Source organism: Amia ocellicauda, chromosome 5 (genome assembly GCF_036373705.1).
Source record: "Amia ocellicauda isolate fAmiCal2 chromosome 5, fAmiCal2.hap1, whole genome shotgun sequence".
Lineage (NCBI taxonomy): Eukaryota > Metazoa > Chordata > Actinopteri > Amiiformes > Amiidae > Amia > Amia ocellicauda.
In genome coordinates, this window is record NC_089854.1 from 9,561,576 (window position 1) to 9,574,235 (window position 12,660).

Sequence of the window (12,660 nt, forward strand, 5' to 3'; positions counted from 1 at the left end):
TGGACACTTACCCAACCAGGCTATTTCAGTTTTTATTTTTAAATAATTGTCTGCTCGTTTCTAGAATGGCTTTCACTTAGAAGTTGTGAGGTAGGATGTATAGATGAATGGAAAAAAGTAATTTTAATTCCAGGCTGTAAAGGCAACAAAAGGTGAAAATCTTGAAAGGGGGTGCAGACTTTCTGTAGGCACTGTAGGACATTATTTACATCCAGTTTCCCTAGAGAAGCCTACCACACTTTACCACACTTGTACTGTAATACACTGCATTGTACTAAACTGCACTGTAATACACTATACTGGAAGATTCTGTAAACTGTACCATAATGAACTGTACTACACTGTTACGTTGCAAATACAACTCAGAGCGTATTACTACGGGAATGTGTGTGTTTATTATTTATTGTGAGTGTGTGTGTGAGAATCTGTTCTGCGCTTGGGTTTGTACACTTTGTTCATATGTGACAAAATATATAGTAGTATAGACATGTATTTTACCACCTCTGGTGTGTTGCGTTTGTCAGAGTGTGTATGTATCATATTTGCTAATGACATTACTTGACATTGTATTTGCTTATAAATTAATTATTGTGCATGATATCAGGTATATTAAAAAAAAAAAGGACAAAAGCTGTGGGAGGAGTTAGTGAATGTGTCTGTTTCATCAATAAGCGGTTTATAAGCCCTGTATACATTTACACAGGAGTTTTTTTTTTTTTTTCATTAAAACTTTATTTTATTTTTTTTACAGTGCATGAACAGAATGCCATGACCAGAAGTTAAATTTTCTGTATTCTGCTTTTAAAATGTTTTCTGTTAATTACTTAAAAAAATAATGGAACGATTTACAGATCTCTTATTTTTCTGAATGAGAATTCTGGAAGTATTTATAAAGGTGCTGTACAATATATAAACATTTACAACTACCACATAATGTAGAGACCAAAAGGCTTCTTTGTCAAAGCAATGCAAGGCCACATTATTATATACAGACACTGAGATGGGAACTGGGAAGCAGGGAGAGGAGGGCATACAAGACAATACCAGTGCAGGAGACATCGAGGTGATTTCTCAAGATCGTCCCAAAGAAGGAAACTTTCCTTCTCTGCGGCAGACTGGAGCACAAAAGAATATCCGTTTGACATGGTCATCTGATCAATGTTGAGGGATGGGGTTAGACTTTATGTTCAGGTCTGTGGTAAGGCTTAGAGTCAGGAGAAGTTTTAGGTTTAGATCAGGGGTTTTTAAACCGGTCCTGGAGTACCCCCTGCCCTGTTGGTTTTTGTTCCAACCTAGGTCTTAATTACTTAATTGAATGGTATATTGCTTTGTTAGGTCAATTAAGCAATTAAGACCTCAGTTGGAACAAAAACCAGCAGGGCAGGGGGTACTTCAGGACTGGATTGAAAACCCCTGGTTTAGATCAAACCCAGGTCCTGGAGGGCCAGTGTCTTCTGTTTTGTGTTCCAACTCGACTTCTCTTACTTAGCTAGTTATTTTATCTATTAGACATGTATAACCAGAGGCTCACAAAAAAAAGTCTGTGGTTTCCTACATGCTTGCATTCAGAGATCTACATGAACATGAAAAATAAACTATGAATCTGTTGATTATTACACATCTGAAATGACACAGGAAGTGGTTTTCCATTCTGCCAGTTTTTCATTTGATTTGTCCCAGGTCCTCTCTAACTACTTTGTAAGTGACTAATTGCACACTGAACTGTCAGTGTGGTTTGCATTTTCACATTGTTTATGTGCATGCATTCCTGCTTACCACTTATTTAAACACCTTATACTGCATTGCAGTCTGTTACAGTTGATTACTTAAAATGATTTTTAAAAATTCTAGATACTCAAACTAACTTAATATGCAGCCTGTAGAGATGCATTTAATTCATCCAGTAAATCAGCTAATTGGATCAATTAAGTAACTAGAAACTGGAACCAAAGCCAGAAGATACTGCGGCCCTCCAGAAATGACTTTGAGAGGGTTGAGATGTTGATGTGGATGGCAGGAGTTGTGGCCAGATGTCCCGAGAGACAATATTTCATGGATATTCCATTCTGCGGTTTGCACTTCCTGAAAAATAGTCAGCTGGTTTCCTCATAAAGCAGATTTTAGTTCAGTTTTAGTCGATGGAGGGAATTGACCAACATTGGCAATTATACAAAAATATTTAAGGGACTTCTTTGTTTAACCGCTTTGATATTTCCACTTTAGTTTTACATGTGGAAGGTTCACAGTACTTGAACTAAACTGCTGTACCATCAATGGCAACAGAAACATACATACATAGCACACCACGTAGTCTTGGGTTTCACATAGCTCTTATTTTAGCACATTTCTTTCTTTTATATTTTGCAACACTTTGGGAGTAGAATAATTTAATTAAGCACTGACTGTGTCAATAAATTCCATTAGGAACCAAGGGTAATTAATATTATTCACTTGGATGTCATCCTGCACCTTGAAATGTTAAGTCATGCGCTAGTGAGCCAAATTCATTTTCACCCAAATGTTGTTTAGGAAATACACTGCTAAATGATACACACATTTAATAAAATACCATCCAAGCTACTGAATTTCTAAAAAAAAAAACACATTTCTGTTTGCTTGTAGGATACACATTTGTTTGAGGACCTAAGACAGTTTGTTACAGCAAACACCATAAAAGGATGAAGAAGTGACTGTTGGAGCACTATATATATCGCACTGCGGAATGGCTCAGTATGAATACATATTTATTTATATTTATCTCAATAAGTTAGATATGCTTTTTCATATACATAGTAAACAATATACTTAAACACAAGTTTCTGGTCTGTTAAAGAGATATCAAGCCTATATGTTTTTTTTAGATTCTAGTCAAAACGACTCACAAAGCTAAGGAATGAGTTTGGATACTGATTTTCAGATATGTACACGATTGGAAATCCTGGGGATTTGAGACGGACACAGCAGGTGGGACCTTGGAGTCAAAGGTACGCAAGCAAAAACACGGGAAGAACAATATACGCATGCAGTAAAACAAATCCTTCATAAAGTACAATTTTGAAAGCATAACGTGTACATGTCTGTACACAAGATGGCAGACCTTCGAGATGTATACCATCCTTCATTTGGTAGATATGTCTTTCTAATTCATTGCATATGGAACAGTTCAGTGAAATTAAAGGTAAGCAGGTACAGTTTTGCATTATTTGGTTTCCTTTCAGAATCCCCTATTGGCACATATCAGGACTGTTTGGAGTTGTTGGCTTTACAGGTTTCACAAATATCAACGCAGCCTTAATTTCATTCAACATAAAAGCTTCTACGCATATAAGTAAGGCAGACGAACAAGGAGAACACAGATGCTACAGTATGTTGATGTGGGGAAGGGAAACAAGTATTCAAAATCAATATAAATCCCTTAAATCAGTAATATAGAACAAAAAAGCCCCCTTTGTCCCATTTGTGCAGTGACACATCCAAAGACACCTCAGAGAAGTGAAATATCCAGTGTGTGTTGTCCTCACTATTCCAGACTCTTTGGCTCAGGTAGTCTCTCAGTTCGTGGCTGGATTTTGTCAGAGCTGGGCACCTTCCACGGCCCCGGTGTGATGGGGGCTTTCCTGACGCTATTTGGGATGCCATTGCCAGAGCCTTCTATAGCCGCAGCAGGAATCCTGTTATCTTTCTCGTGCTGCTCATCCGTGACTTTCCCCTTTGCCTGACCGACTGCTCTGTCCTTCTCTTTATCTCTGCGTCCTGCGTCCTCCGGCTCTTTCTGTGTCTTGTCCTTCCCTGCGTGGGAGCGAGACCGTGGCACTTTGGAGTCTCTGTCCGCGTCCTCTCGGTTGTCTGTTCCCCGGCGCTCGGTGGAGTTCCTTGCCGACTCCTCTGCACTTTTCCCCGACTCTTTCTCTGCCGGTCCGCCTTCTCTGTGTCTGGGCTGCTCCTCCCTGCGTTTCCTGTCTCTGTTATCGGCAGGCTGGTTGTGTTTGTCTGTCTTCACCTGGCTGACCCTGTGTTGCTCCTTAGTGACCGGATCTTGTTCCTTTTTGGGAGACTTCTTTGGGCTTAAGGACCTCTGCCTTCCCTCTTTTGGATGGCGGGATTTCTTGTCCTTGCTTCTGGTGTCAACTGGACTGACGGACCGGTTTCTGCCGCTGGGAGGAGTGTTCCTCTCCATCTTTCTTGGGCTACGCGATCTGTCTTTAGTGTCTGCTTTTGCACTGCTGGTTTTCTTTGGGTTGGCAGACCTGGCCTTGGGAGAAGCCTCAAGCTCACCCTTCTTACCAAGCAGAGCTCCAGGACTGGTGGATCGGTCTCGTTTCGGTGCCGTGGCTTTGCTGGCCGGGTCTCTGGAAGGGTTCTGGCCTATCCTGTCACTATCCGCAGGACTGGCCGTCCCACTGGCTCGGGGCGGAAGCGATCCAGAGGGCAGGGAGGTGGCGTCCCAGTGGTGGGGGTCCTCTCTTCTCACAGCGGTGGGGGAGGAATCCAAGATGGAGGTGGAGTTAAACGATGACCACGGTGAGAGCGGCTCTTCAGAAGCTGAAACCTCATTCTGAAAGCTGGTGGGTGAAACATTCATTTTATCCATTTTACCTGAAGCAGAAAAAGAAGAATGACAAATGAGCACGTGAGCAATGTGACGTGTCTGTTTTGGGAATATTATTACCATAATTCCCCTGGACACTTTCAACTATTATTAAACGGATTTATTTTTAAGTCAACATATAAAACTAAAAATTCCCTTACAATCTGTGTTAATAATTAAAAACATACACCGGGTTAAATTATATATTTCTCACAAGAGAATGTTTGTATGATCCAGTAATTTAATCTGTGTTTCAACAAAAAACAAACTGGGACATATTTAGTTAAATATTTAGTTAACCATCCCAATGAGGGAAAAAAATATATATATAAGTGGGGAAGTGTCATATAAGTGAAGTAATCAAATTAAATGCTTTGTTTCATTATGGACCTTTGAATACAAAGGAATTCATATCAGACACTCATATTTCCATTAGTGTGTTGATTATTAATATAACATTGCATTCCAAGTGCTAGATGTTAATAAAAAGAACCATTAAAAAAACATTTATTACAATGTTATTTCCCACTGCATTTCCTGAAGCGCTCTCCGAGAAGACAGGGAGCAGACAAAGAGGCATAAAGTGAAGAGGGGGAAATTCGAGAACGTGCACTGCGCTTTCATTCAGCAGGTGGAAGAGCGCTGCGGAGGAGAGCGCACAGAAGATTTACCAAGGTTATTAGGGACAGACCAAGAAAAGCAGCGAAGCCTTTAGTGATGCTCAGGTTTCATGTAGAAGCACAGGGTGGAAGAGGTCAGACCTGGAGAGAAGAACAGAAAACAGTGCAGAGACTGAGCAGGACAGAGAAAGTCTCCCTGGAGATGGGGGGGACACTCAATATATCATCATCTGGCAACACACTGGACTCTGAAGACCGCACTGAACTGCAGGGCATTCTGGGACAACATCACACTGAGACACCGTTTCTAGAACCCAATCTGTGGTGGGTTTGGGTCAGAACAAGCAATCGTGGAGAACAGGACCCCAGCTTCGTCCCTCAAGGAATTGGGAACAAGGATTTGATTGTTTGTGGACACATGCTTCTTTCACCTACACTACACAACTGACAGAACAGAGACAGCACTGTTAGAGCAGCAGGGGGAAGTACAGTAAGCACAATACAGAAAGGTGGATGGCCACGTCGGTATTCTGTACAGTGTAGATATAGTGTGGGGGAAAATAATGGGTTCAACTGGAAAGTATTCAAATGAAAGGAGTTTGGTGTCACATGGTCAGTGATGTTCATGGAATGGGCTGTTATTGTATTGTCTCTCACAGGTAGACTCAATCAATCTATCTTAAACAGAAATACTAATCGATCAAGCACAACCGTACAGATACAATACAGTAAATATGTACCAATTAACACTACAGTTTTATACTAAGAGTTATTAATTGTAGTATTATATAACTAGCATTATCACTGTTCAATTTATATTATTACAACTAGCATGTATGTATTTATACTCAGTAAATATACTTGCTAATGAGCAATTTCCAGACAGCACACGGGCTAGAAGTAGATTTAAAACATGGGAAAAGAAGGAATTTCAAAGACGGACATGTGACGGACAAGTGATCACAGGAAATATAACTATGGATGATGCCTCTGTCATACAGCCTTAGCGGTTTTATTGTGGGAGTGATAATACCTTTGTTTAAAAAAATGTGGTGAGCCGCCTTTTACTTACAGTTTACGTATATGAATACTCTGCATGTCAAGTTGATTTAAAATGTAACATTGTAAAATAAAACATTGCAAAGTTTGAAACGGCAAGTAAACTTAATTAACAAATCAAACTTAAATCTGTTAATTAAACAGATCGAATTGAATTGAACTGTTGTAAAAGTGTGTATTATGCAATCAATGCACTCCCCCTTGTGATCAACAAAGCCACACGGACTCTTTAGTTTACGATTCGTAGATATAATCCACTGAAAGATCAAAAGAATGATGTCATCACAGTGTTGTGGCAAATATCCCCCCCACGCCCTCCCAGCTCCAATCCCAGGTCCTCTGGAAGGACTACACTGCAGATCACACTACCATAAAGAGGTATGTATTCTGCAGGGCTCGGACAGAACACAATTTGCCACATTAACAGTTCTGTAAATTAATAGTGCAGTTAATAAAACACAGCCTCATAGGGGGCGGGGTGATTTGAATGATCTGATAGGAAGAAAAAAAGCACACAATTGATGTGCTCCTACTTCCTGTGCGTATATGTATTTAGGAGTTGTGTGCTTCGTGCTGAGCGTGCTGTACTCACTGTGGTCAGGCACCAGGCCCAGGCCCGGCCTCAGCAGCAGCAGCACTTTGTTGCCTCCCGCCTGGATCAGCTCGATGGCCCGTGTGTGAGTGATGCCTTGAGTTGGCTCCCCGTTGATTTCCACAATCTGGTCGCCCACCTGCAATCACGACCCACTGTTATTGCTATTACTCTTGAGGAGCATTAACAAGCTTATGCTGTTGACACGTTTACATTTTATTTTAGCTATGACTATTCACTTAAATGTGGTGCCACCTTCCATGGACTTTCACTCATAACACCCTTGTATGTGCCACTCAATTACAATACCATTCCCTGTCACCCTATTTGTGACCTACAGTTCTGTTCGATTCAGTTCAGTTTTTAGTCTAACGATTTTACATCATTTGACGAGCCATTTTAACCATAATACACAAGTGATCAAGGTGTGGAAAATGATTGGATCACATGAAATCATTTGAGGATCCAGACAGCAAACTCAGCATAGCTTTTTTCATATTACATTGGTAGGTTTAAACGAAGCCTTGGAGGCCCAGCTTTGGGCCCGATTCCTGATCACAGACTCACGTGAATGCGGCCATCTTTCAGCGCCGGCCCGTCCTCTGCCAGGCGCAGGATGAAAAGGCCCATGTTGTACTCCTTCCCTCCCCTTAGACTGAAGCCAAACCCTCGGGTCCCTCTCTCCAGCTCCACTAAGAAACAGCCCTGTGCAGACGATCAAAGGTTAGTCACCCTGCTGTGGCACAGCAGGTATAGTGGTTATAGCTCTGTACCTCTATAACTGTGTGGTGACTCTCTCTCTTACCTGTTTTACCCCTGTAGTGCACAACACACCCTGCTCGCTCAGTGGGAGGGTCTTGTAGTCAGCCCAGGAGTGCCTGCCATCAGCAAGCGCATCCTTCTTATCTTCCAGTTCAGTGTGAGATCTGGATGAATACAATAATAATGACATCCATACACTCATCAGATGCACGCATACAGAAAACACATAACAATCTGATCAATATAATTATGAATGAGGCAGGTCGATCCAAATCCTTAACTGACCAGGCCATTCAAGAGGTTTACGTATATCCCAGAAAGGTGCCACACATGCCAAAGAGTTATTTTCAAGCTGGAGCCCTTCTGAACTTCATATTCGAGTGTCCCTACTGTACTTTATGTAAGCCCAAGACTGTAATTCTATCAGAGGGATGAGAGGCCTAAAGTAGTCAGTCTTTGCTTTACTCTAAAAGCTTTAAACCCGTTTGATGCAATTAAACCTCTGATATTTCAAAGCCTTTCTAATCAGTCTCTGGCAATGGCTCACCCTTGCATTCGATCTCTACAAAGAATTTGAATATTTCTACTGGAGTGCCTGCAATTTTTTTTTTACCCTTTACCAAATGACTCCACATTTGCTTTCAGTCCAGTGCTCCAAAAAACAAAGAAAATAAGTTTAATCTAATTTAATCTTTTAATCTTAAGTTAAAATAATATACAAAAAATGCACAGAATGTGATAAAAATTCAGCTTCCAGCCATTATAATTAGGGATCATAAAAGCAGAAACGATCCCTGTCTGCAGCACATACAGTAATGGATTAAAAACGCTGACACAGGCAATCTCGTTTAAAATGAAGATCAAAGTCACAGTAAGCCTTTTCAAAATTCACAATAACACTACCCGCCATTAATTCCACTAATCGTTTTTCCAGCTTTTCTCCCATTTCTCCAGAAAACCCAGCATACAGTGCAGCCAACGATAATAAAGCACCTCTGGATTCACGCAGGACTCTCAATCCTAAATTTGCATGCTTATTCAATAGCCCTGTGTGTGGTGCCACCTTCAAAGCCCCAGTTTGTTACATTCATTTGCAATGCATAATCATTTCTTCATCATTTTCAGTATCTTATTTCACTCCTCTGCCCAAACAAATTTCGAGCAGAATGCTAATCACATTCCTTTCCAGATCTTAACTACTTCTGTCAAGTTCCCTGCTAACCATCTCTGTGCTTTAACTTTCCCATCCTATATTGTTAACGGACATACAGTGAGGGAAAAAAGTATTTGATCCCCTGCTGATTTTGTACGTTTGCCCACTGACAAAGAAATGATCAGTCTATAATTTTAATGGTAGGTGTATTTTAACAGTGAGAGACAGAATAACAACAAATAAATCCAGAAAAACGCATTTCAAAAAAGTTATAAATTGATTTGCATGTTAATGAGGGAAATAAGTATTTGATCCCTTCGACTTAGTACTTGGTGGCAAAACCCTTGTTGGCAATCACAGAGGTCAGACGTTTCTTGTAGTTGGCCACCAGGTTTGCACACATCTCTGGAGGGATTTTGTCCCACTCCTCTTTGCAGATCCTCTCCAAGTCATTAAGGTTTCAAGGCTGACGTTTGGCAACTCGAACCTTCAGCTCCCTCCACAGATTTTCTATGGGATTAAGGTCTGGAGACTGGCTAGGCCACTCCAGGACCTTAATGTGCTTCTTCTTGAGCCACTCCTTTGTTGTCTTGGCTGTGTGTTTTGGGTCATTGTCATGCTGGAATACCCATCCACGACCCATTTTCAATGCCCTGGCTGAGGGAAGGAGGTTCTCACCCCCGATTTGACGGTATATGGCCCCGTCCATCGTCCCTTTGATACGGTGGAGTTGTCCTGTCCCCTTAGCAGAAAAACACCCCCAAAGCATAATGTTTCCACCTCCATGTTTGACAGTGGGGATGGTGTTCTTGGGGTCATTCCTCCTCCTCCAAACACGGCGAGTTGAGTTGATGCCAAAGAGCTCGATTGTGGTCTCATCTGACCACAACACTTTCACCCAGTTCTCCTCTGAATCATTCAGATGTTCATTGGCAAACTTCAGATGGGCCTGTACATGTGCTTTCTTGAGCAGGGGGACCTTGCGGGCGCTGCAGGATTTCAGTCCTTCACGGCGTAGTGTGTTACCAATTGTTTTCTTGGTGACTATGGTCCCAGCTGCCTTGAGATCATTAACAAGATCCTCCTGTGTAGTTCTGGGCTGATTCCTCACCGTTCTCATGATCATTGAAACTCCAGGAGGTGAGATCTTGCATGGAGCCCCAGACCGAGGGAGACTGACAGTTATTTTGTGTTTCTTCCATTTACGAATAATCGCACCAACTGTTGTCACCTTCTCACCAAGCTGCTTGGCGATGGTCTTGTAGCCCATTCCAGCCTTGTGGAGGTCTACAATCATGTCCCTGACATCCTTGGACAGCTCTTTGGTCTTGGCCATGGTGGAGAGTTTGGAATCTGATTGATTGCTTGCTTCTGTGGACAGGTGTCTTTTACACAGGTAACGAGCTGAGATTAGGAGCACTCCCTTTAAGAGAGTGCTCCTAATCTCAGCTCGTTACCTGTATAAAAGACACCTGGGAGCCAGAAATCTTGCTGATTGATAGGGGATCAAATACTTATTTCCCTCATTAACATGCAAATCAATTTATAACTTTTTTGGATGCGTTTGTTGTTATTCTGTCTCTCACTGTTAAAATACACCTACCATTAAAATTATAGACTGATCATTTCTTTGTCAGTGGGCAAATGTACAAAATCAGCAGGGGATCAAATACTTTTTTCCCTCACTGTATTTGCTCCCTGAATACGGAGTGTGCTGTGTTGTGTGATGTGTAGACCATATGCATTTGCCCGTCCGTACCGGTCTTCCCGGTTAGCCGGCAAGGCCTGTCCCACGGCTCTGTGCTGTGGCGCTGGACTCTGCTTTGCCGAGCTGCTGCCGGACGGAGGGCCGCTGTGGTCTGGAAGGGCAAAACATGAATCACAATGGCAATGGTGATGGCTTACATAAGAGACTTTGCTTTCTTAGAACTCACACACTTCCTAAACAAATATATGCTAATCCGCTTCAATTAGTGCTCTGATATTCAAACAAGGAGCCTAAACTTATTCTATATCAGGTATTTTTCAGTCTTATGTAACGTTTGAGAAAGCGTGAGTAATGTGGAAGGCCAATACTCATATGCTAGCACGTGGGGAAACTGGAAAACAGTTCCAGTATGTTGGGCTGTGCACATATAAGAGTGCTCTGTGTCGTATATAAATACATGAGAAATAAATTAATAAATCACCGCTTCAACATACCTGACAATAACACAGATTGAAACTTGCAAAAGGGGGCTGACGCCAGGTGTGTAGAGAGAGGTGGGGCTTATTAACCCAGAAACAAATAAAGTGTTTTTAAGTGGACTTACCATCCTCCGGCACTACAGTCAGTGTGACGGTGTTGCCGGCATCCTTGATGAGCTGCACGATGTCGTTGTGTGCCAGCTCCATGATGGACTGGCCATTCACTGCAGAGATCCGGTCTCCCACCTTCAGCCTGCCACAGTGATCCGTGGGGCTGCCCTCAATGATGCGCCCAATCTTGTGTGGGATCACTGCAACCAGAGGACAACCGTGTTTCCATACAGAGCCTTTGCCAAAGCCCCAGCTCACACGTGTGAGACAGCTCTCTAAAGTGCATGTTAAAATGAGGTTTCACAAGTTTCCTGGGTTGTGTTCCCGGTTCCTCAATTGGACATGAAACAGAGTTGTTTAAGGTATTCTCAATTCCTCAAACAATTCCTCAATTCATAACATAATTTGCAGCCTGTGGGGAAGTATTCAATTAATCAAGTTAATCAGCTAATCAGACAAATGAACAGGGAAAGGTGTTGGCACAAGAGCCAGACGACACTGTGTACCCTTGAGTAGAATTTTGTGATCACCTGATTTCTGATTCACGTCCAGCCTTTGAATCAAATTATTCAGTGGAATAAGGCAAACAGCCATTAAATAATTATAAAATCCAAGTATAACAAAGCTTTCCGGTTATAACAGCCTCATGGTGTGGTGTTAAATGTGTCTAAAAAGGCTAAGATAGTGAGGGCTTCTCTGAAGCGTTTCAGCAGCAGCAAGGCTGAGCTGATTGACTTTAAACGCTGTGCTAATGAGAAAGTTTATTAATGTGCTATTACACTTGCAAGCTTCTGCAGTACAATGACTCTCATTAGCACAACTATAGGCAGTAAAGATCACAGCTGTAATCCATACAGGGAATATCGAGTCCCTTAACAGTTGCCACACAAATGAAGGAGTGTTTATGTGCTATGGGCAGACAATGCCATTTTCTGCTGTCTTAGATACAAAGTGGCTTGCAGTGACAGCCTGGCTTGACCTATAAAAAGCCTGCGATACAAGAGGAAATGACATGCATTCAAATGTCATGATGACTGCATGCATGGGATTTAAAACAAAAGGTAAGATGGTTTATCTTTTTTTCTTTTTCATGGCTTTATTGCAAAATTTAAACAGAAGCCAAGACGAAACAAAAGAGCTCCAATTGTAGAGCCCTGGTTATTATTCTGTCTGAGAAAATCAACATAACATTTCAATTTCATCTGCATAAACAAGGCTATAATGGGATATTGTGTTGTCAGACACTGCTGTCATTCAGCATGATACCTGCCAGACAAAGATGCTGTGATATAAAACTCTCGTGATTTTAAATGTAACACAGACATCTCTGAGTGGGGTTATTTACATTTCAATTTTCCTCCTGCTATTTTACCCAAACCATATTTCATCATTTAATAAATTAATAAGCATTTCATTTCTCTTTTCCAAAAATAAAACTGATTTCTCTGATAAAACTGTAGTCATTAATTGTCCTTTCAGAAAACGGGGGCATCAATTTTGTATAATAGGTATTAACATCATGACGTGGGGCAAGTAACACTGGGGTGAGTTGACAATTTTATGGTGTATGTACTGAATAATTAGTTAC

At 41.5% G+C, this 12,660-nt stretch overlaps 1 protein-coding gene across 2 annotated transcripts in view; it reads right to left on the bottom strand.

The window, feature by feature from the left end:
• Window positions 1-859: 859 nt before the first annotated feature.
• magi3a (membrane associated guanylate kinase, WW and PDZ domain containing 3a) overlaps window positions 860-12,660 on the bottom strand; it is a 133,738-nt gene continuing 121,937 nt past the window's right edge. Inside the window, exons 16-22 of one of the 2 annotated variants that reach the window (XM_066703612.1) lie at window positions 11,087-11,272; window positions 10,534-10,633; window positions 7,665-7,785; window positions 7,427-7,564; window positions 6,860-6,998; window positions 5,260-5,349; window positions 4,507-4,596 (exon numbers count right to left, since the gene is read on the bottom strand). In XM_066703612.1, the coding sequence (XP_066559709.1) occupies window positions 5,300-5,349; window positions 6,860-6,998; window positions 7,427-7,564; window positions 7,665-7,785; window positions 10,534-10,633; window positions 11,087-11,272 (734 nt within the window). In that variant the 3' untranslated portion in view covers window positions 4,507-4,596; window positions 5,260-5,299. Of the gene's footprint in view, window positions 4,597-5,259; window positions 5,350-6,859; window positions 6,999-7,426; window positions 7,565-7,664; window positions 7,786-10,533; window positions 10,634-11,086; window positions 11,273-12,660 lie in introns of both variants that reach the window. The other variant, XM_066703610.1, reaches the window with a different exon arrangement.